This window comes from Hirundo rustica, chromosome 15 (assembly GCF_015227805.2).
Source record: "Hirundo rustica isolate bHirRus1 chromosome 15, bHirRus1.pri.v3, whole genome shotgun sequence".
NCBI classification, from domain to species: Eukaryota; Metazoa; Chordata; class Aves; order Passeriformes; family Hirundinidae; genus Hirundo; species Hirundo rustica.
In genome coordinates, this window is record NC_053464.1 from 1,094,846 (window position 1) to 1,116,075 (window position 21,230).

Genomic DNA, 21,230 nt, shown 5'->3' on the forward strand with positions numbered 1-21,230 from the left:
CACTGCACTCCACAATCACTCTGTTATTTCCCCTAGCATTGCAGGCATCAGCAGGACATTGCCTCACCTCCACTGCCAGCCCCCCGCACAGCCACTTCAGTTCCAGCTCTTCCCACATCCCATACAGGTACGGCCTCAATTCCTTTGTTAACTGAAGCATCCCCTCAGAATTTTGACAGAAAAGAAGCATCCCTTTATCAGATTTATTTGAATTTACCTTAACAGGCTGGTGGGTATTGTTTTGTTTCCCCTAATTCCTGAATCAAGATCATTGTCCCCAAGCCCTCCACAGTGACCAATGACTTAGCTGGGAATGCCTTGGTTCCGCAGATTTATGAAGTCTTTCAATTACCATTTTAATTTTTTAAACTTTCTAAAGCTGTCAATTCTTGATCGTAGCTCTATTTCGTTGGTGGTTGCCTAGGGAACAGTGATCATGACCTGACTACATCCAATTTGGGGAGAGAAGAATCCATGCGGTAAACAAATACAGGGTGCTTTAAAAAGTCAGACCCCATAAACACAAGAAAAACTGAAAAACCAGAGTGATAGGGAAAGGCAGACAGAAAATAGCGGGAAAAGGTAATTCTTTAAGATTTATTTCAAGAGCCACCAAGCCAGCATCAGAGAAGAGAAACCTCCATCCTAGTTAGTGCTGTTTTGAAAGTAATAATTAGCAATAAAAAAGAAACCCATAATAAATAGATGAAAAGGGGAATAATTAACAAATTTCTCAATGTCATAACTGGTAATTTTCATCAGCAGAGCAATCTGGGTGCCCACAGTCACTCCGTAAGGGATTGTGTCTGCAGCACTGTGCCTTTTGCCTGCAATTTGCTCCCTCTTTCCTACCTCAAGCATTGAAAACCAGTCTGGATTTTAGGCTGCAGAGGGCTCTGGCTCCTGGAGAGCCTCTGGAGAGCAGGACAGAGCAGATCTCGAGGTCAAGCTTTGGTTTTTTGAACCTTTCAGCTCTCAAGTCCTTGGGTGAGGTGCCAGGGCTTCATGACCCTCAGAGGGAAGGATTTACCTTTGGATGATTCCCTGTTGCACTGCTCACCCATCTCACCCGTTAGCCATCATTTAAAACCCCTCAGGGGGTCATTTCAAGGGATTGCACCCCAGTTTTGTTCTCCTTTAGCCAGAGCTCATCTCTCCAGGAGATATTCCCTCTATCCCCCAAGTTTCTCTGGTTTATCTGTAAGCTAAAATTCCACCCCCACAGGCAGCAACCTGCAGCACTGCCTGCCCTGTTCCAGCTTCCTCTAAAGTAGTGGGTTAGGTGAATTTTTAACTCTCCCTTGCTCTCAGAAGAGAAGTATCGATTTTTAGGAGAAGACCTGTCTTCCTGTGGCCTTTGTATGTTGAGGATGGTCTGACAGAGTCACAGAATATCCTGAGTTGGAAGGGACCCACAAGGATCATTGAATCCAGCTCCAAGTCTGTGCTGCTGTGCCTTCTGGGAAAGTGCAGACAGCTGGGGTGGCAACAGAAAGATCCCTATCTCCCCCCTGCAGGAGTCTCCTAGGTGCCAGCTCAGTTATATCTCCCTTATCTCACCCTTGGCTTCCCAGCATACTGCCAGCAGCCCAAACACATGACTTATCGGATTTAGGTACTGGCAAAGATCTTTGAGCTTGACAGAATGCCCAAAGCCGCCAGTTCTTCAGCCTCTTAATTAAATGAGGCTGTTCCTTTTCATTTACACACCTCTTGGATCCTGAAGTGATGCCTCTTGAGAAGCCATGCTAGAGTCCTGGCAGAGGCCTTGGAACCCTTTCAGCTCCGAATTGCCAGGTCCAATCCCGCAGCTGTAAGAGGCCCTGGCTGTTGGCACACCCGTGGGAAGTGGCCCTGGGGACACCAGCTGCCTCTCTGGGCTGAAGGAACAACCAGGCTGCCTTCGGGCAGTGCAGGCAGAGCCTGCCCAGGTGTCCCCAGCTCCCACCACAGCGGGAGGCTCAGCCAGACACAGAGGAACAAAGGTAGCCGAAATTCCCAGACACATCTCCTCTGTGCTGGTGGTGCACCAGGGTCTGTCAAGCGCCTGGAGCTCTGAAAACCCCAGCAGGGACACGGAGACAGAGCAGGGACACCCTGGGGACACTTTGCTGGAGGCTGGTGTGGGCAGAAACTGTGCCAGCTCCCTGCAGAGCACTGCCAGGGAAATCACAATTGAGGAGGGCAGGGATTGCAAAGAGCAGCAGGTATTCTGGAAAGCTTCCTCCCGTGTCATTTCCCAGCCCATGGAGATTTTCCAGTGTCTGAGCACTCCAAGGGGAGTCTGTTTCACTGTGCATCTTCCCAGCACTTAAAGGGCAAAGTGATACACCAGGAGACTCCAACCTGGCAGCCAAGACTAGGGGGCTGCAGGCTGGCATGCCTTAGGGGTGAAAGGAAATAACTAATCCACCCTGAGGAAAAGAAGCCCAAGAGATCTAGTCCTTGGCAGGTCTGGGGGGAGCAAGAGAAGGTGTTAGTTCCACTCACCCATTTTAGTCAAGACCACCATCCTGGCATTTTACTTCTGGATAATGGCAATACAGGTTAAAAAAATGCACCATGCAGCACTGCAGCAAAGTTAAGGATGGAAGAAATAGGACAAGATGGAAAATGCTCTCAACAGAAGTTGGTGTGCCTGTCCCTGCACCACAGCTCCTGAGATGTGTCTAATGAAGCCCTCGCTGCATGTCCCTGAGCCACCAGCGGCTCTGGAGGAAGGTGCCACTGGGCATCATGGGCTGTATGCCCTGCTCACGCTCCTTCCTCCCTCACGGGGAGCAGCAGGAGGCTGGGATGGAGGGCAAGGAGCAAAGCGGATGTGTTCACACAAGGACAGTGGTAGTGAATCCCAGCCAAAATCCTCACCTGGATACTGTCCAGGGTGGCAGTGCTGTGAGGAGAGCAGAGGAACTGAAGGAGGAATTACTTAACCAAGTTCCTCTTCCCAACGTCTGCATTTGGCTGCTGGCTGAGAGATGAGGGGCCAGAACGCCCTGTGCCAGGCCCACGTGGGCGTAGCTGGCCTGGGGGCTCACTGGCACACACACACCCCACCCCAGCGCCCCTGCCAACCTGTCCTGCATTTTGGGTGTTGTTTGGTTGGGGAAGGAGAGGTCCTTGATGTCCTTGATGGACAGAGATAAGATGGTTTCATGAGCCAGCCAGCACCTTTAACCATGTATGGGGTGAGCAGGGCTGGGGCTTCTGAACCCAGGTGGTCTGAAGCAGCAGGGGCTGGTTCTTCCTTCCAGGGGCTGTTGTGAGAGGTTAGAGAGGGACATCCCCCAGGCAAGTGCTTCCCCACTGCCTAATCCCTGCTCTGCCTTCTGCCTCCTCTTTGCCTGATCCCCACTGCCTGATTTCTCCCTGCCTGATCCTGCCTTTTCCTGGGTTTCTCCCATGTTCCTGCTGAGTCTCCTGCACACTCCCAGTCTTAGGTGTGAGCTGAGTCACTGCAATGCCACTGCACCTCATTGCAACATCTCCTGTCTTCTGTTCTAGGCACCATGAGGAGCCTGTAAATACTTTCTTTGGCAAGATTTTTGTTTTGATCTAATGGCTCCGCTTCCTTCAAAGGCATGCATGCAGAGGCACCGCATGAGGCAACAGGGAAGGTCATGGGGAGAACTGAGGCAGCTGTAATTGGGGAGGATCAAACCCAGGCTTGAGCAGGGGTGTGGACAGGTGGCTAAGCCCGGGCTGGCACGAGCTGCCAGCGTGTCACCACAGGCAATGACTGTCCCAGATACTCCCGAGGCCCACGGTCACCTGTGAGTACTCAGCTGGCTGCTGGCATCGCCTGAGACAGGGCCAGGGGCCCTGTGATGACGCAGATGCTGGGCAAGACCACACCATTCCTGAGGTGGCCACAACAGGATGCCGTGCAGAAGGGTGACACACAATGGGGGAAGGCAAACGAGGAGAGGATGAGCCCTCAGCCAGGCCATGCTTGGAGGCAAGGCATCCCCACGCCTGGCCAACCTGCATCATCCGCGTCTCAAAACGCTCGTGGGGCTCTGCTGAGGGATAACAACTCTGAGCCAGGCAGCTCCTTCCTGCCTCTGAGCACTGGAATGAGCTTTGCTGTGTGCCACTAAGAACATGAGTGTGAGCGGGGAAGCTTTGCTGTGGTCTGGTGGCTGCTCAGTCACCCATGGGAGACAGCTTCAGTTCCTCTGGTGTCTGTGGAACCAGCTGGGGGAGGGCACGAACACAGGTTCCAGCTGCAGCTCTGCATCCAGGCCTCCCACTGCAGTCCAGTGGGAGATGGGATCTGGGCACAGACCAGACAGTCAGAACTTCAACGGCAAGCACCCCATCTGGGGCCAGACCCACAACTGTGACTTGCTCCAGGTGCCCTGGGGAGCCAAAATTCAGCTTTGGCCATCACCAGGATCAAAAGCACCAAGGTGGAGAGTGAGGTCTCCCAGTTCGGGCGGTCCTGGCAGTGCAGGCTCTGTACAGGCCTCATCTTAACACCAGTGCTGCTGATTCCTGCTCCCATATCCACCTTCACCCTTGCCCTGGTTCTCAGTTCATTTCCTCCTCTCCCAGGGCCAGCCAGGATCCAGCAAGCAGCTACAAAAAGCCCCAAGATCAGAGAGGAACACAGTTTCCAAAGCAGTCATACTCAAAGCCATCATTGTGGCATTTGCTGGAGACCCCAAAAATTATAGAATCATAGAATTATAGAATCATTTAGGTTGAACAAGTTCTCTAAGATCAAGTCCAGCTGTTTCTCCAGCACTGCCAAGGCTACCACTAAAACATGTCCCCAGGTGCCACATCTACATGATTTTTGAACACTTCCAGGGACTCCACACTTCTCTCAGCAGCCTATTCTGATGCCTGAATTCCTTCTCTTTATCATGTGGCGAAAGGCAGTGACCGGGGGCTGCCCTGTCTCCTGCCTGTCATAGCTGGGGTGGGCTGGGATCTCTGGGGCTCCTCAAATCCCCCTCAGTGCTCCCAGCACCAGACAGCTGCCCGAGGGGTACCTACCCCATGTCCCTTGTTCAGTAGAGCTGCCTCAAGCCATGGCTATCCTTGTCCCCATTGCAGTCCCCTTTCCCCACCCTTCTCTTCCTCCCTCTTCCTGTACTGTGCAAACTTTCCCCACTTTGGTGTTCTCAGCACCGGCAGCACTTCTCCTGCCAACTTGGCAGCCAGCAGGCAGGGCGGGCAGGGCAGCCAGACACCAATAACTGTGACCCCACTCCACCGTCGGCACTTTCATCCTTATCTGGATCATTCCACCTGTCCCCTGGAGTGGCCCGGGAGTGCTGCATTCCCACGCACGGGGGCTGGCACCCGCTTCCGAAAACCAGGGCACCAGGGCAGGGCCCGGTGTAGAGTGCTGCTGCTCGGGAGCGGGGAGGACGGACAAACGGACACGGCAGCACCGACTCTGCACCGGGAACCACCACGGCTGCTCACAGCCCCTGCCCCACCCAGTGCGTGTGAGCTCCTGCCACGCACACACAGCCCCTGCACACACACAGAACCCTACACACACACGGCCGCTTGCACACACTCGCGTGTCCGAGTGGGCACACGTGAACGTGTGTGTCCCACGCCTGACACACGTGCAATGCCCAGTGCATGCGCACACAGCTGTGCACTCACACGGTGGCATGGGTGCACACACCCGCACCCCCACATGCACCTGGCACACGCGCAACGCCCGCGACACACACACAGGCGCACCATGCTCCATGCACACACACACCGGTGCATGCAATGCCCAGGGGGATCTGTGCACACACTGAGAATTCACACCCACAGGGATGTGTACATACACACACACACACCGCCCAGACAGGTTCACAGTAACACACACACATCATGCACACACAGGATCACGCACACGCTGACACACACATACATGAACGCACACAGACACCCGTGTACGTACAGACACGCACAGACGTACACACACACATTTCCTCACCCTCCCAGGCTCCCGCCCCGCTCCGGGCCCGCCTCTCCCGGCGCCTGCGCGGTGCCGCGGTCCCGCGGCGGGCGCGGGCGGGGCCGGACGGAGCCGGAGCCGCGGAGCCGCAGCCGGAGCCGGAGCCGCCCGGCCCGGTGAGTGAACGGGGGGCGATGGGCGCCGGGACCGGCACCGGCACCAACACCAGCACGGGGGGCGATGGGCGCCGGGGGGCGATGAGCACCGGGGAGCGATGGCAGCGGGAGCGGGGGAATCGGGCGGGGCGGGGGATGCGTGCGGCCGCGGCCTCTCTGCCGGTCGGCGGGGCGGCCCCGCCCGGAGCTGCGGCAGCGCCGGGGCCCTTGGCCGGCTCCTCCCGCTGCCGGCTGCGCGCTCCGGCGCGGCTCGGGCGCGGTGCCGGCGGTGGCTCCCGCGCCGGTCGCGGCCCCCGTAGGCTGCGGCGGATGGAGGCGGCGCCGCGCGGGCTCCGCCGGGGATGCTCGGCCGCGTTCCGGCAGTGGCGGGGGGCCGCGCCTGGCTGGGACCCCCCGGCATCCCCGGGGGAGCTCGGGACACCCCTCCCTGCCGGGGAACGGACACCGGGCTGCGAGGACCGAGGGGCCATCTGCCGGCCCCTCTGCGCCCCGGTGCCCTGGCTCCTACGAGAAAGTCTCTTATGCCAAGAGAGACCTTGATGGGCTGGAGCGTGTCCAGGGAAGGGAACAGAGCTGGGGAAGGGTCCGGAGCACAAGTCTAATGAGGAGCAGCTGAGGAAGCTGGGGAGGCTCAGCTTGGAGAAAAGGAGGTTCAGGAGGGACCTTCTCAGTCCACAACTCCCTGATGGGAGAGTGCATCCAGGTGGGGGGGTCAGACTCTGCTCCATGGGAACAAGTGGTGGAACAGGAGGAAGCGGCTTCAGGCTGTGCCAGGGCAGGTTGAGGTTGGATGTTGGGAAAATTCCTTCATGGAAAGGGTGGTCAAACACTGGAACAGGCTGCCCAGGACAGTGGTGGAGTCCCCATCCCTGGAAGTGTTCAAGTAGACACAGAAGGGTTTTCCCTGTCCTCTGCTCACAGCTGCCACAGAGCAACTGCAGGGCAGGAGCAGGGTTGTACAAGGGTTCATGAGGAACCCGTGTTGGGCTCCAGACCTTGTTCTTCCTAAGTCTGTGAGGCTAGTGAGTTTGCAGAGTTTCCCATTTTATGGGCAAACCCAGCAATGTTGTTTTTGCAGCAGCTTTGTCCCCCCTCTCCTGCTGCTGCCCCAGCACAAAGGCAGTTACAGACGCACCCATGGAGCCCATCAGGCTCCCTGTGCTCACCAGCCCACTCCCACTGCAGGGCAGCAGCTGGGCACAAGCCAGCCCCTCATTCTGCAAACAGGATCCAGCCCCAGCTCTCTTCTCTATGTCAAGACCCAAAGTTCCTGTCTGGGTCAAACCCAGACTCATATATCTGTCAGGTGTTGGGTTTGTAGAGGGCTGTGAGGTCGCTGCAGCACCCAGCCTTACAGCCTCTTAGAAAGTTTTATTACTGTTTGCACAGCCAAGGTGAGGTTTTTATGGTCTGGCTGTGTTGTGACTCCCAGATCTCTGTGAACACTGAGAAGGTGAGAACACCCTAGCAGTGAGAGCTGTGTGTCACTAAAAACTCATGTTGTGGTGGCTGCTGGCCCTGGTTGCTCTTTGCAGGACCTGTGACTTTCTGGATGCACCCGCCTCGGAAATCACTCACTCTTCCTGAAAACAGTGGCCATAAAAAGTCCTTGCCCTGCTATGGCTGCTTAGTTTCCAACAAAACACTGTGAGGAGCAGAGAGGAATTTCCTGCTCCAGTGTCAGTGTGGAAAGTACCCAGGAACTGACCTCGCCAGGTGTGTGATGCCACCACCCCAGGCACCATGTGCTCCTCAGCACGGCTGTGGAGGTGCAGGCACCTGGCAGCTCATCTTGTAGGGGTGACAGGGTGAATCTGTCAACCAGCAGGAGGAAACGCCGGGTTTATATTAAAAAGGCAACGTCTGCCGTTTCCAGGGCTGGTTTCTATGGGAACGGGACATCAGAGGAGCAGAAATGTGGTGTGTGCTCTAAAATAACTGCCAGCTCTCGGGGGAGTGTGGCCTTTGCTCGGCCCTCTCTGCTGAGGCAGCACCGGGCACAGCACCCCCGGGCGATGAGGCGGTGTGGAAGTGGATGGGGGTGGGATCCCGAGTGGATCCCACTCAGGAGGTGGGATGCTGTGGCTTTGATCCCTGTCCATCCTCAGCCTGTCCTCATCTGAATCCACTGGCAGAACAGCTCTGGTCCGGGCTGGCAGCTGGTGCCACCACATTATCCAGCACACCTTGGTACTGTGGCAGGGACTGGTGAGGACCAGGTGGTGTGGACCGCTCTCGTATCCACTCATGCAGGCTGTGGGTAGGCAGGAGTGTCTCCTTCCTCATTGACCTCCCTGGGGATGGCAGGGTGTGTCCTCACTCACGTATTCAGGAGACCCTTCCTCCTGCTGTGGTTAGATGCAGAGAGCAGGGAGAGGAACTGGGTTGTTCTCCCAGAAGCTGGTGGTGGTCGCCTCTCCTCCGAGATCTTTGACCCTGCCTCTTGGTGGGAAATTCAGTTTTATCTTGTGCTTGAGGTCAGGCAGAAGCATCTCTGGCGGGGACAATCCAGTGTGCTGCCCACGTCCTCCTGCAAGGCACCTTGGTGTCTCTGAGGTCATCAACCTGTGGCACTCAGCCCTCCCTTTCTGCTGAAGATGGGCCCAGACATGGACCCTGGGCCCTGCCGGAGCTGCCTCTGGTCACGGACATCTCAGGCTGATCCAGACAGCACCTCTCAAAACAGGTTTTCTCTTTTGGGTTGGGAAAAAAATAATAAATCATTTTTGGATGTCAGAACCTAGAAAACCATTTTTGCTCTCGAATCTAGTACGAACTTCTGTAACTTAGCTTCTTCCTCCTCTTGTCCTCCAGCAAGCAAAAGGTCCAGAACACGTTTTCTTGGAACACTTAAAAACTTGGAAAATATTTTTTGGCAGTAATGGAGTTTTCAGTCTCTGCGTAGTGTTTGTGTTACCCAAGAGCTGCTTGACATTTTCCCAGCAGCAAGCGTAAGAGCCGTGGGGGCGGTCGGGGGGACAGCTTGAGTTGGAGGGTGCGGCAGGGCGAGCAGGATTTGGGATCTCTGTGAGGGCTGCAGCCTGCTCCTGCCTGACCTGCAGCATTTGTCCTCTTTAAAGTGAGTCACAGCTCTGATTCCCTTGGTTTGCTCTGGATTCCTTCAAGGGGGTGCATGACAAAGGACTGTGCTTGGGGGTGAGGGGGCTTATTTGGGGGGCGTTTCACATGCTGCCATGTGGGGTATGTGTGTGTGGGCCTGTGGGACCTGCTAAGGGCACAGCATGGAGTGTTCTGCTTAGCCACATGTGGACCAGAGGTCAGCTGGAGACATGGCACTTTGTGAGGTGCTTGAAGTCCCCCTTGCTGCTAGTCCTTTCCTGCTTGCTCTGGGCAGGGGTTCTGATGGACTTTTTGGGGCTGAAGCATAAGTTCTCTTCTGCTTTTTCCTGTCTGGAGGAAGATCCTTGAACGCAGATGTCCCTGCTGTTGTGGGAATCTGTCTTCCGTGCATGGAGGGGCAAAGAGACGGTGGGTTCTTTGTGCTCTGAGAATATATTTGGGTTTAGCATTTGGGCTGGGAAGGTGCTTGCAAAGCCAGGAGAAGGCTCCTGGGTTTAGGGTTGGGGCTGGGAAGGTGTATGCTAGGGCAGGAGAAGGCTCCTGGGTTTAGGGTTGGGGCTGGGAAGGTGTATGCCAGGGCAGGAGAAGGCTCCTGGGTTTAGGGTTGGGGCTGGGAACGTGTGTGCCAAGGCTGGAGAAGGCTCCTGGAGAGGTCAAGGAGCTGGTGGCAGAGAGCAGGTGAGGCAGGTGGGTGTTGTTGCTGTGCCTGCAGCCCTGTGTGCGTCTCAGGTTGCTCTTGCTGCATTTCTGTTGCCCCCGGAGCTGTGCTCGCTGTGTGCGTTCACCAGCAGCGGCCCGGGAGCCAAGGTCGGCGGGCTGGGTCAGCAACCTCGCCTCCTCTTACTGTGGCACCCTGAAACTCCTGCTGAGGTTGCTGGGTGCCAGCTGCATCCAAGGAGCTGATACCATCCCGAGCAGGGCTGCAGAACGTGCTGTGGAGCATCTGCCGGGGCGTTGCTCGTGGGTTATGTGCCCGTCCGTGTCCCTGTGGCAGCTTGCAGCGCTGCCAGGCTTCGGAGCACCAGCTCAGAGCTGGTCCCAGCAGCTGCCCACTGTGCTCCTGTTGGGATTTGCCATGCTCAGAGGCTGGCACTGCTGGGTGGGGGCTTCTGAGAGTGCCACAGCGTGTGCAGGAGGCTCTGCTCGTGCCGGGGCTGCCCCTTCCTTCTCCATGCCGCTCTGCGAGCTCAAAATCCCAGCCGGTCTTCTGATGGGACAACAGTGCTCCATCAGGAAATGCCACTGCGAATGGCGACACAAACAACTTGAAGGGATGGCGGATACTTCCCGAGAGGGGAGGAGGTGGCGGGGGCTCGTCCTCAAGCACCGACCTTCCCTTGTGCTTCCCTGCCCTTTCCTCATGCTCGCCTCTCCGAGCAGAGTTTCTGCTGGGAAAGCACCGGCAGTGTTGCAGAACCAACCCTTCACACGGCAGGAGGTGGAGGCACAGCTCAGAATCCCCACCCATCCCAAAATAATGGGCTGCCAGAGGTTTGACGGCCTTCGTGGGGCTGGTGTTTTTGGTTCTGTAACCCTGTGCTCCTGCAGCTCTAGGAAAGCTGTTCCTGTCTGCTGCTGGGACGGACCCAGCTTGGGTACTGAAACAGCAGCTTCCATCTCTGAGAACAGCCATGCCAGAAACCAGGAGCTCTTGCTTTGAGGAGAGGGAACACAATGGTTATTTTGCCGTGTTTGGGGTTAAGCCAGCTGCTGTGGCAGCAGGCTGGAAGCAGAGAGCTGCCCTGGGCTGGATGTGGGTGGGGTGTGGGATGCTGCCCTCTTACTGCCCGACTCCACCAGCACCTGGCACTCACAGCTCTCTCCTCTGCTCCAGGGTCCTGTGGAGGAGTGGTGGCAGCGCTGGACCCCTTCTGATGGGAGGATGGTTGTGCTCAGGCAGTTTAGGCTGCTGCTCTGGAAGAACTACATCCTGCAGGTAGGCTGGCACTGCGCCCGGGGGGCTGCTTCTGACACGGCTAAATCAGCTTACATCAGAGCTTGCTTTCCTCCAGGAAACCTCCCCCGTGGACACAGGGCTGGGGAGGAGGAAAGCTGGGTTATTTGTGCATGTGCTGTCTTTTGTGCTGGGCTGTGTGACCTTACAGGCTGCGCTGTGTGCTCAGTTTCCTTGTCCCTGGCATCCCCCGCCTGCCCTCCCGTTCTCCTGGGACAGGGTAACCCACAGCCCACCATGTGACAGTGGGGTTTTTTGAGCTGTCTCATTGCACAGCTTCCTCTGGAAGTGCCCGTGCCTCCAAAAACCCACTGAGGCCCTGGGGTTTTTTTACTCCATTGCTTTCTCTCTTTCAGGAGCAGCTTTTACGGGTTTTAAAAATATCAAACCACTGGGACCCACTGCCAGCCCACCTCCCACCATGGCAGCTGGGTGGTGCTGAGGGATTTGGGGACCTCAGGGCCAGCAGGTCCCAGCTGGTGCTGGCCAAGGCCATGGCCCCTTTAAGCAGCGTGTGGGTGTTCTTCAGTGGATGCTGTGGCTCCGCTGGGACCTGGAGCCAGCCCTGGCAGAGTGCAGGGGAGGAGGAGGGAGCAGGGGTGGCTGCAGCCTGGCTTTACGCTTTCAATTACCCGTCTGCATCTCTGCACAGCCTTGCTGTAAAAATAAACCAAAGGAAGAGGGAAATGCTGGCTGCACCCGGCCTTCTGGCAGGCACAGAACAGGGAGCGGGGGCTGGAGGGGGTGAAAGGGACTGGCAGCAGGGCTGATTTGCAGCCAGGAGCGTCCCCCATCCCCTCTGCAGGGCAAAAGCGTTGTTTTCTGGGTGTGCTCCAGGGTGGGGATGCATCTCAGCGTGCTTTACAAGGCCACAAGCTGACTCAGATCTACTGTGCCGGGATACAGCTAAAAGTCATGTTCCTGATAAAGACACAGAGCTCCCAGGTCACCCCCAGCCCGCTGTGAGGATGGATGCTGGCTCTCCAGAGCTGCTCCGGCTAGGCAGAGGTGGTGATCATGGATGAGTGTCCCTGTCACCTCTGAAATACAGCGCTCGAATGATTTCTGCCGCAAGGCTGGTGAAGGTGTGTGAGCCTGCAAGTTCAAGGAGGCAGAGAGCTGTTCTGGAGGCAGCCCAGGAGATAGGGAGAGCTTTAGTACGATAGTAAATCAGCAGGAGGCAGCTGGGCTGCATTATAAACCCATCAGACATCTGCAGCGTTCGCTTTTATGAGCGTGGCTTTGGGAAAGCTCCTTTTTCCCTGCCTGCCTGAAGCTGCTGCCTCCTGCCCATGCTGCCGGGGCTGGCTGTGGCTGGAGCAGACTGTTCCTCCCAGGGGAAGCCCCAAGAGGTGTTCTGGGCTTTGGCAGTGGGTGCTGAGAGCCAGGGTAACGGTAGTCCCCATGTTATCTCCTGACAAACTGTCCCACATCCCATTCACCCTGGCTCTTGCAGGGCTGTCTCCCTTCCCAGGATGTCCAGGCTGTTCTCAGGGGTCTCTGTCTGCCCCACTGGAGACTCTGCCCACCCGAGCCTGCCCACTGGCTGCTGGATAAAATCCAGTTGCTGAGACAGCAAAGTTGTGAGACTAAAGCTCTTGGTGCTCCTCTTCCAGCTTTGCAAAGGGGAGGGTGGAAAATCCCCATGTCTTGAGGAGCTCAAATTAGCCAGAGGTCTCAGAAAAGGTTAATGCTGCTGCTGCCGCTCCAGACACGTGCTCCAAGTGAGCAGCCATGACCCCCTGTGGCCAGGGACATCTCTGAGCTGTCACTGCTGAGGCGGGGTGTGCTGTGCTGCTCTTGAGCATGGCCTGGGGGGAAGGCAGCTCAGTTTACAGGAGGAAATCACAGAATCCCAGAATGAATTGGATTGGAAGGGATCATCCATCCCACTGCCCTGCCATGGGCAGAGACACTTTCTACTAGACTGGGTTGCTCAGACGACCATAGCCCCTGGGACACTAATTGACCTGGGTTGGATGCTAATGAACCTGTGTTGGGGGGGGTGTTACTAGGTAGGGGGCATTGTGCAGGAGGGGGAGCCCTGGAGGGATTGATGGATGAAGCTCCAGAGTGCAGGGCTTGAGTTCATTCTCCGGTTGCTTGAACCTCAATTAAAAAATTACCTACTGTGTGTAGTGCAGTAGCGGCTTGGGTATGCTCCTGGGTGTGCTTGCTGTGCTGCAGCCATACCATAGCCAGAGGCTCTGCTGGCCCCATCCTGGGATGCAGATCCCATGTCCAGCTGCCTGGAGCAACTCAGCTCCAGCAGGAAAAGTTGCACTGGTTACAGTAGTGTTGCTGCACGTGGCAGAGCCCCAGGGCGCAGGGAGGATGCAAAGGATCAGCCTTGGTTATTCAGCCCAGCAGCGTGGTGAGGAAGGCTCTGATGGAGGCTGGTTGGAGCTGGAGCAGTGCTTAGGATAGGGGACGCCTTGGCTGGAGCGTCCTCAAGGATGTGGGAACCAGCACAGTGTCATTCCTGGCCTCTGGAAAAACCCAGGTTGTGAAACCTTGTGGAATGCAAGAATGATATTGCTCCTTGGTGTTCTCATGCCCTGAACCATGTGACTGTGCTCATCTACCGTCTGTGTTTGCATCTTCTTTTTTATCTCTTGAGAAAGAGAGAGAGAGTACTACATATGGATAGGTGTCTCTGTATAGATACGTACCTATGGTAGATATCTAGCTGTCTGTGTACGTATCCATAGATAATAGATTTTATATCCTCGTGCCCATATCCGTATCCCCCCCTGGCCTGCAGAAGCGGCAGATCCTGGTGACGGTGATCGAGGTGTGCCTGCCGCTGCTCTTTGCTGCCATCCTGATCGCGCTGCGGCACCGCGTGCACTCCGTCAGCCACCCCAACGCCACCCTCTATCCCGCCGAGTCCGTGGATGACCTGCCCAGCTTCTTCTCCTCCCAGCACGCCAGCAGCCCCTGGCAGCTGGCCTACGTCCCCTCCAACAGCAGCGCCGTCCGGAGCATCGCCGAGGCGGTGGAGAGAGCTCTGCCCATCAACATCAGAGGTGAGCGGGGCTGGGGCTGCCCCTTCCACCCCAGAAATTGGTGTGAATCTTTACTCTGAGCAGCCTGGTCCAGTGGAAGGTGTCCCTGCCCACGGCAAGGTCTTGAGACTGCATGGTCTTTTGTGTCCCTTCCAGCCCAAACCTTTCTGTGACTGATTCGAAATCCTCGTGCTCCTGGAACACCATTTTTTTCTGAACTTCAAGGCCATCGTTTGATTTTTTTTTTTCCCCCCCACTAAAACGACAGAATTTTAGGTTGCTTCTTGGAATCATTTTATTGCGGTTTCCATCTAGAAAAATACCACTCTAAAACAGTTAAAGAAGGTGGCACCGCTTCCCTGTGAAAGAGTATTTTTGGAAATCTTTTGGCACAGAAAATTTTAGCACTTGGCGTTCCAAACTGTTAGGATTTTCTGTGGGAAAGCTGACTCCTACTCTCAAGGAGGAAGAATGTCTGCATGCACGTACAGGGCAGCATCCCGTGCAACTCCCCCGTGTCTGACAGCGGGCACGGCGCATCCCTCCTGTCCCGGACCCAGCGATGCTCCCGGTGACGGCTGAGCACCGATGCGTGCTGCGTTGCTGCGCTGCATCCCCGCATCTCCCTGTTTTCCCCTCCACAGCTCAGGGCTTCCCCTCGGAGCGGGACTTCGAGGAGTACATCAGGCTGGACAACCGCTCGGGCAGCGTCCTGGCTGCCGTGGTGTTCCGGCACCGCTTCCCGCACGGCTCGGCCCCGCTGCCCCTCCAGGTGAGCGAGGGGAGGCTGGGGCCGGCATCCCCCGGGTGGCATCCCGGGTGTCGCTGCTGCGTGTCCCACCCACCCGCCCTGGTGCTCCTTGCAGGTGGAGTACGAGCTGCGCTTCAAGTACAGCCCGAGGAACGCGCCGCGGAGCGAGCAGACGGGGCTGAACCCCAACCTGGACCGCGACTGGCACACCAGTTACCTCTTCCCGCTCTTCCAGCTGCCCGGGCCCCGCGAGGCCAAGTTTGCTGATGGGGGGACGCCAGGTGGGCACGGCTGAGGACGTGGGGTCACCTTCCTAGAGCACCCGGCAGGCTCTGAGCTTTTAAAGAAATAGGTTCATTTAGAAGAAATGATTAAGTTCGGTTAATTGTAGCGAAGTGTTGATTTGTATTGATGCTAGCATTAAATTTGTATCTGTGTAAGGCAAGCAAAGATTTGTTTGCTATGAGCGTATATTTGTTTTCTAGAAATACAGGCAAGCGATTCAATATCTATATAGATATTAAAATTGTAAATTTAGGTATAGATCTTTATGAACACATAAATAGTTATGTGTTTGTATAGATGTTTATATGCAGTTTTATGCATGTATAAGCAATTTATCAAATAATGACACAATTTAAAATTAATATTTGAATAATAATTATTAACTACAGAGCTTCTTAATGTTTATTTATATATTAAATAATATGTCTTTATTTTGTTGAATTATTATTTATTACTTAGATATAATTGGACTATATTTACAATTTTGTTATATTCCTTATAGCTATCCTTTATTTAAATTTTACCCTGTGACTTCGTGGGCATTGCTTGGCCTCTGGGCACATCTGCTGAGCGGGGTTGCATAAGAATAAATTTTAATGTGCATGAATAATTTTAAAATTTACTTTTTTCCCCGCTTCAGTTTTTAATGGAAATTTTTTTTCACGATCCAAACTGCCCAGTGTTTAGTGTACTGCTTAAGTACTTGAAAAGTAAAGAGGGCAGTTCTGTGGTTTGAGGTGTTTACAGGCAGCCAAACCACTGGCAGAGCAGGAGCCAGCAGGGACATTGTTGGAGCTGGTGCTGGCTTAGGACTGGATTTTTGGGAACTTTTGTGGTGGCAAAGGGAACATTTCCCTCAGTGGGATTTCTCCCTCTGTATTTGATTGCAGTGTCCAGGGAGAGTGAGGGCGAGGAAGTGGGCAAACGGGTTTTGCTCACAGTGTGTAAATAAAACAGAGCCCCAGAGTGTTTGCTCAGTACATGAGTTAATATCAAACAAAGTTCCCAATCTCATAATTCCACTTTTATCTTCTCTCTGGGTCATTTTAGCCCACTGACTTTCAAAATGTTCACTTGTGGTTTTGTAGGAGAACTTAAGTTCCTGTTCAGGTAACGCCAGGCAGCAATTCCACTAAAAAATAAACTATTTAAAGTTTATTTTGTTATCTAAAGCTGTTTCAAGAGAGGTTTAGATTGGATATTAGGAGAAGGTCCTTTCCCCAGAGGGTGCTGGCACTGCCCAGGCTCCCCAGGGAAAGGGCACAGCCCTGAGGCTGCCAGAGCTCCAGGAGTGTTTGGACAATGCTCTCAGGGATGCCCAGGGTGGGACTGTTGGGTGTCTGTGCAGGACCAGGGGTTGGACTCATGATCCCTGTGGATCCCTTCCCACTTGGGAGATGCTGTTGGGAAATTAAAATATTTTCAATGTTTTCTAATGCACAAAAATTAAAGCCACACATGCAAGTCACAGGATATACTTTTTCTCACTGCAACCCGTGTAGTATTGTTTATTCTTTGGATTTACAAAGAAAAAGGGGTGAAACACAAGCCTAGTGACTTGTGGTAGTTGGTGGTGACAGAGAATCTCCCCATTGCAAAATCACAGCCGTGCTGCAGGACAGCAACCATGGACAGAGTTTTCCTGGCAGCTCCTTCTGAGTGATGGTTATGTGAGGTACTGGTTTGGTCAGGTGGAAGGTGTCCCTGCCTATGGCAGGATGTGGAACAAGAAAAGCTTTAAGGTCCCTTCCAACCCAAAGCAGCGATTCTGTGCATTTGCTGTGCTGTCAATCCTTCCCCAGTCCCCCGTGTCACAGTGATGCTTATCTTGCTTTTCCCCTGCACTCCAGTTTTAGCCCCTGTTCTCCTTCCCACGCAATCCTTCCCACAAGGGCTGTTTGTCCCTGCAAAGCCCAGACCTGTCTCCATTGCTGGTGTGGTTCTTGCCGTGCAGGTTATCTCCGGGAGGGCTTCCTGGCGGTGCAGCACGCCGTGGACAGGGCCATCATGCAGTACCACGCCGGTGCCAGCTCTGCCAGCCTGCTGGAGAACATCACCGTGGTGGTGCAGCGCTTCCCCTTCCCAGCCTACGTCAATGACCTCTTCCTCCTGGCCATCCAGAACCAGCTGCCGCTGCTGCTCATGCTCAGCTTCACCTACACCTCGCTCAACATCGTCCGCGCCGTCGTCCACGAGAAGGAGAAGAAGCTGAAGGTGAGAGCTGGGATGTGCTCCCCTCCCTCTGCAGCCTTTCCCAGTGGAGGATATCTTTAGATTAGGAACAGAATCCCTGCTGGATGTAGAGCCAGTGAGCAGGAGGTGAGGGTGGCAGTGGATTAGCGAGCCCCAGGGAAGAATCTTGCTAATCCTGCTGCCGTGAGGAGGCTGGGCTCTCCTGGCTGTGCAGCCCGGGGGTGCTGGACCACGGGGATGGTGTTTCTCCTGGGCTGGGAGAGAGAGCAACATATGTGGGTTTCTGAGTCCGTGGATTCAAGAGCTCAGCCCGTCGGAAGGAAGGTTTTTGCCTTTTGCGTTGTGTGCGTGCTGTGGGAGCGCCTGGAGCTCAGCTGCGTGGTTGCAACAGCAGCGCTTGGCTTTCCCTAGATGTTGGGTGCCCTGCCCTGTGCTGGGTGGCCCTGGTGGCACCGCTGGCACCCTGCTCTGGGTTTGGGTTCAGCTCAGCTCCCTGGGGACTCCTGCAGTGGTGGCGGCCCTGGTGTGGGGAGGCGGGGGACACCATGCCGTGCTGGTGACTGTGCAGGACCAGGTTCCTGGGGCTGCCACCTCTTTGCTTGTGCCACGACACAAAGCCACCTGTGCCGTGCCCCAGCCGTGCCTGGGGAGTGTGGGTGCAGCCCTGGCTGACACCCTGACCTCCCACAGGAGTACATGCACATGATGGGCCTCAGCAACTGGTTGCACTGGAGCGCCTGGTTCCTCATGTTCTTCCTCTTCCTCCTGGTGTCCGTGTTCTTCGTCACTGTGCTCTTCTGTGTCAAGGTGAGCGTCTGTCCCCAGGCCACGAGCTGTGGGGCAAGGCACAGGGGTGACAGGGCCGCCCTGCCATGGGGCTCTCCTTGTGTCCCAGGGCTCCTCCAAAGTCTGCAGTTTGGGTTTCCCAGGCTGAGATGGGCGGTGCTGCTCCACAGCTGCGTTCGTGGCCGGGGTGACTCCCCAGGGAGAGAGGTGGGGATTGGAGCCCCAGGGACACTGCAGCAGAGCAGGACCACCCTGCGTCCCACTGCCACTGGAGGGCCTCGAGCTCTCCCCTCTGGATGTGCCCACACCAGGGGAAGCAGGAGGGGACTGTCTGGGTGCTGGCCAGGGTGTTCCCTGCCCCTTAGGCCCTGCATCACACAATGATTTCCTGTATTTCCTCCCTCTGGAGTGGTCTGGGAGTTTCTGGGTGTTCTCACCCATCTCAGTTTGTCTCCAGCACTTGGAGAACACCAGGTCTGTGCTGCTAAAGCCACAGCTGGCTCCAGTAGCTCTGGGCTTCACATGATTTTCTTGGCAGGTGAGCGAACAGGGAGCGGTGCTCACCAACAGTGACCCCACCCTGGTGTTCACCTTCCTCGCCATCTTCTCCATCTCTTCCATCTCCTTCAACTTCATGGTGAGCACCTTCTTCTCACGAGGTGAGTCCCCCCACGCTGCCTCCTTTTGTTATTGACCACTTTGACTTGGGCATTTCTTCCCATTTTTGGCTGCCTTTTCTGCACAGTGTGTAGAAGGGGATGTGGATACTCTTGCTTCTAGAGCAGGTCCAAGGGCTGGGGCCCCTCTGCTCTGGAGCCAGGCTGGGAGAGCTGGGGGTGTTCACCTGGAGAAGTGGAGGCTCCAGGGAGAGCTCAGAGCCCCTGCCAGGGCCTAAAGGGGCTCCAGGAGAGCTGCAGAGGGACTGAGGGACAAGGGCTGTGTAGGGGTTTCAGGTTTGACAATTTCTGTGTCTGAGTCACGGCACCAATTAATGTAGTGGTTTGAATGCCCACTAGAATTATTTACTCTTTTTCTGCTGTGAGATAGGATTAGGAGAAAAAAGCAAAGCAGGCTCAAACTTCAAAGGGTATAAAGAAAGGGCCTGGAGGGACAGGACAAGGGGAAATGGTTTCCCACTGCCAGAGGTCAGGGATAGGTGAGAGATTGGGAAGGAATTCTTGGCTGTGAGGGTGGAGAGGCCCTGGCACAGGGTGCCCAGAGAAGCTGTGGCTGCCTCATCCCTGGCAGTGTTCAAGACCAGGCTGGATGGTGTTGGAGCAGCCTGGGATAGTGGAAGGTGTCTTTCCCATGGCAGGGCGTGGGACAAGGTGGTCCCTTCCAACCCAGACCGTTCCCTGGTACTATGACCAGCTCCTGTCTTAGGGCCTCATCTGGCTGGCTTGGCCCCAGACTGCGCTCTGGGATGGGCAGGGGGCTTCTGCGGCTGCCCACCATGGGGGTGGTGTCAGGCTCCTGCCTTGCTGTGGGATGTGGGCGTGTCCTGCCCCCACATAACCACTCTTTGTGCACAAACCTAGAATGTCCCTGGATGGGAAGCTGGTGAGGGGTGCTGGGTGGCATCACCCTGACATTTTCCCTCCTTCTTTTCCCTGTGCTGGCAGCAAACGTTGCGGCTGCTGCCGGCGGCTTCCTCTACTTCTTCTCCTACATCCCCTACTTCTTCATCTCGCCCCGCTATGACCTGATGTCCCACAGCCAGAAGCTGGCATCCTGCCTCATTTCCAACGTGGCCATGGCCATGGGGGCACAGCTCATCGGCATGTTTGAAGGGAAAGGTGAGCAGGGCCGTCTGTTCCTGGGGAGAGGAGCATCCCCTTCCTGTCAGCCTGCTTCTGGGCTGGGGTGGGACTGGCTGGGTGGAAAGACATCAGGGAGAAGAAGCACTTTCCTCCTTACTAGAGCTGATTGCTCCCCTACCAGGGCTCTCTGAACTTGTGCCTGTGCCTCTGGGCTGTGCAAAATGCCATCCTCAATTTAATTACCAAAGGAATTCTGTTCTAATGGATGGCAACCGTTGCATTTCCTCCTTCACAATATAGATGTTTCTTTAATCTAAAAGAGTCCGCTGTTGGTTCCAGCAGAGCCGTGCATTTACTAAGCGTGCCAGTAGCTCAGTGGCTGTAGTGATGCAGGGGTGGTGCTGGAGAAGGGATTGTTGCTTCCCAGGCAGTGGCAGGGAATGGCATGGAAGGAGCATGGTGGGGTGGGGAGCCTCGAGGTGTCAGTGCCTCTTTTCCCTCCATCTGCAGAGGATCATAGAGCTGTGCAGGTGCTCCTGGTTTCGGGGCAGTGAACTTGCAGAGGGGCTCTCTGCCAGTCCTGGGGAGGATGGTCCTCCTGGGGATGCAGAGGTAGCAGTGTTCCGTGTGCCTCGCAGGGACTGGCATCCAGTGGAGAGACCTGATGAAGCCTGTCAGCGTGGATGACAACTTCACCTTGGCCCAGGTGCTGGGGATGCTGCTCCTGGACTCGGTGCTCTATGGCATGGTGGCCTGGTATGTGGAGGCTGTGTTCCCCGGGGAGTACGGTGTGCCACAGCCCTGGTACTTCTTCCTCACGGTGAGCACTGCTGACACCCCTTCCCTGGGCTTGAGAGGTGTCACCTGGGGCAGCCACCACCTCTGTGCCGTGCAGCAGGCCAGTCTTACGGGCAAGGGTGGCACCATCTGGCCGCCAAAATCCCGTGGTCTGCAGCATGTCCCCCCTGAAGGCTGGTGCAGCTGTAGGTCTTTGCGGTGGATGAAGGTCATCTTGGTGTTAAATCTCTCTCCCAGCACTTCCTGGCATGCAGGGTGTTCTTAAATGTCTCCAGCCCCAAACAAAGGCATTGGAGAGAAACCCCAGGTGGGAGCAACCAGATCCAGCTATTTGACACCACGCAGGCGAGCGTGGATGACCCGTGTCCCACTGCCAGCTGCCACGTGCCAGGGGGTGTGTGACACCTGTCACCCCATCAGCTGAGCTGCCCTCGCTCTGCCAAGCCAAGCACTTGGCATCACCCTCAGCAGCTGCTGCTGCAGTGGGCACTGTGGCTCCGTGGCTGCCGAGAGGATATGTTCTA

General features: G+C 55.7%; 1 protein-coding gene across 1 annotated transcript in view; it reads left to right on the forward strand.

Annotated features, from left to right (window-relative positions):
* The first annotated feature begins 6,034 nt into the window (after window positions 1–6,034).
* The window catches only part of ABCA3 (ATP binding cassette subfamily A member 3), a 32,512-nt gene continuing 17,316 nt past the window's right edge, over window positions 6,035–21,230 (forward strand). The window contains exons 1-10 of the mRNA XM_040078763.2: window positions 6,035–6,090; window positions 11,006–11,107; window positions 13,890–14,154; window positions 14,778–14,905; window positions 15,000–15,165; window positions 17,124–17,383; window positions 18,053–18,169; window positions 18,687–18,807; window positions 19,771–19,944; window positions 20,547–20,728. Of these exons, the coding sequence (XP_039934697.1) occupies window positions 11,054–11,107; window positions 13,890–14,154; window positions 14,778–14,905; window positions 15,000–15,165; window positions 17,124–17,383; window positions 18,053–18,169; window positions 18,687–18,807; window positions 19,771–19,944; window positions 20,547–20,728 (1,467 nt within the window). The 5' untranslated portion in view covers window positions 6,035–6,090; window positions 11,006–11,053. The remainder of the gene's footprint in view (window positions 6,091–11,005; window positions 11,108–13,889; window positions 14,155–14,777; window positions 14,906–14,999; window positions 15,166–17,123; window positions 17,384–18,052; window positions 18,170–18,686; window positions 18,808–19,770; window positions 19,945–20,546; window positions 20,729–21,230) is intronic.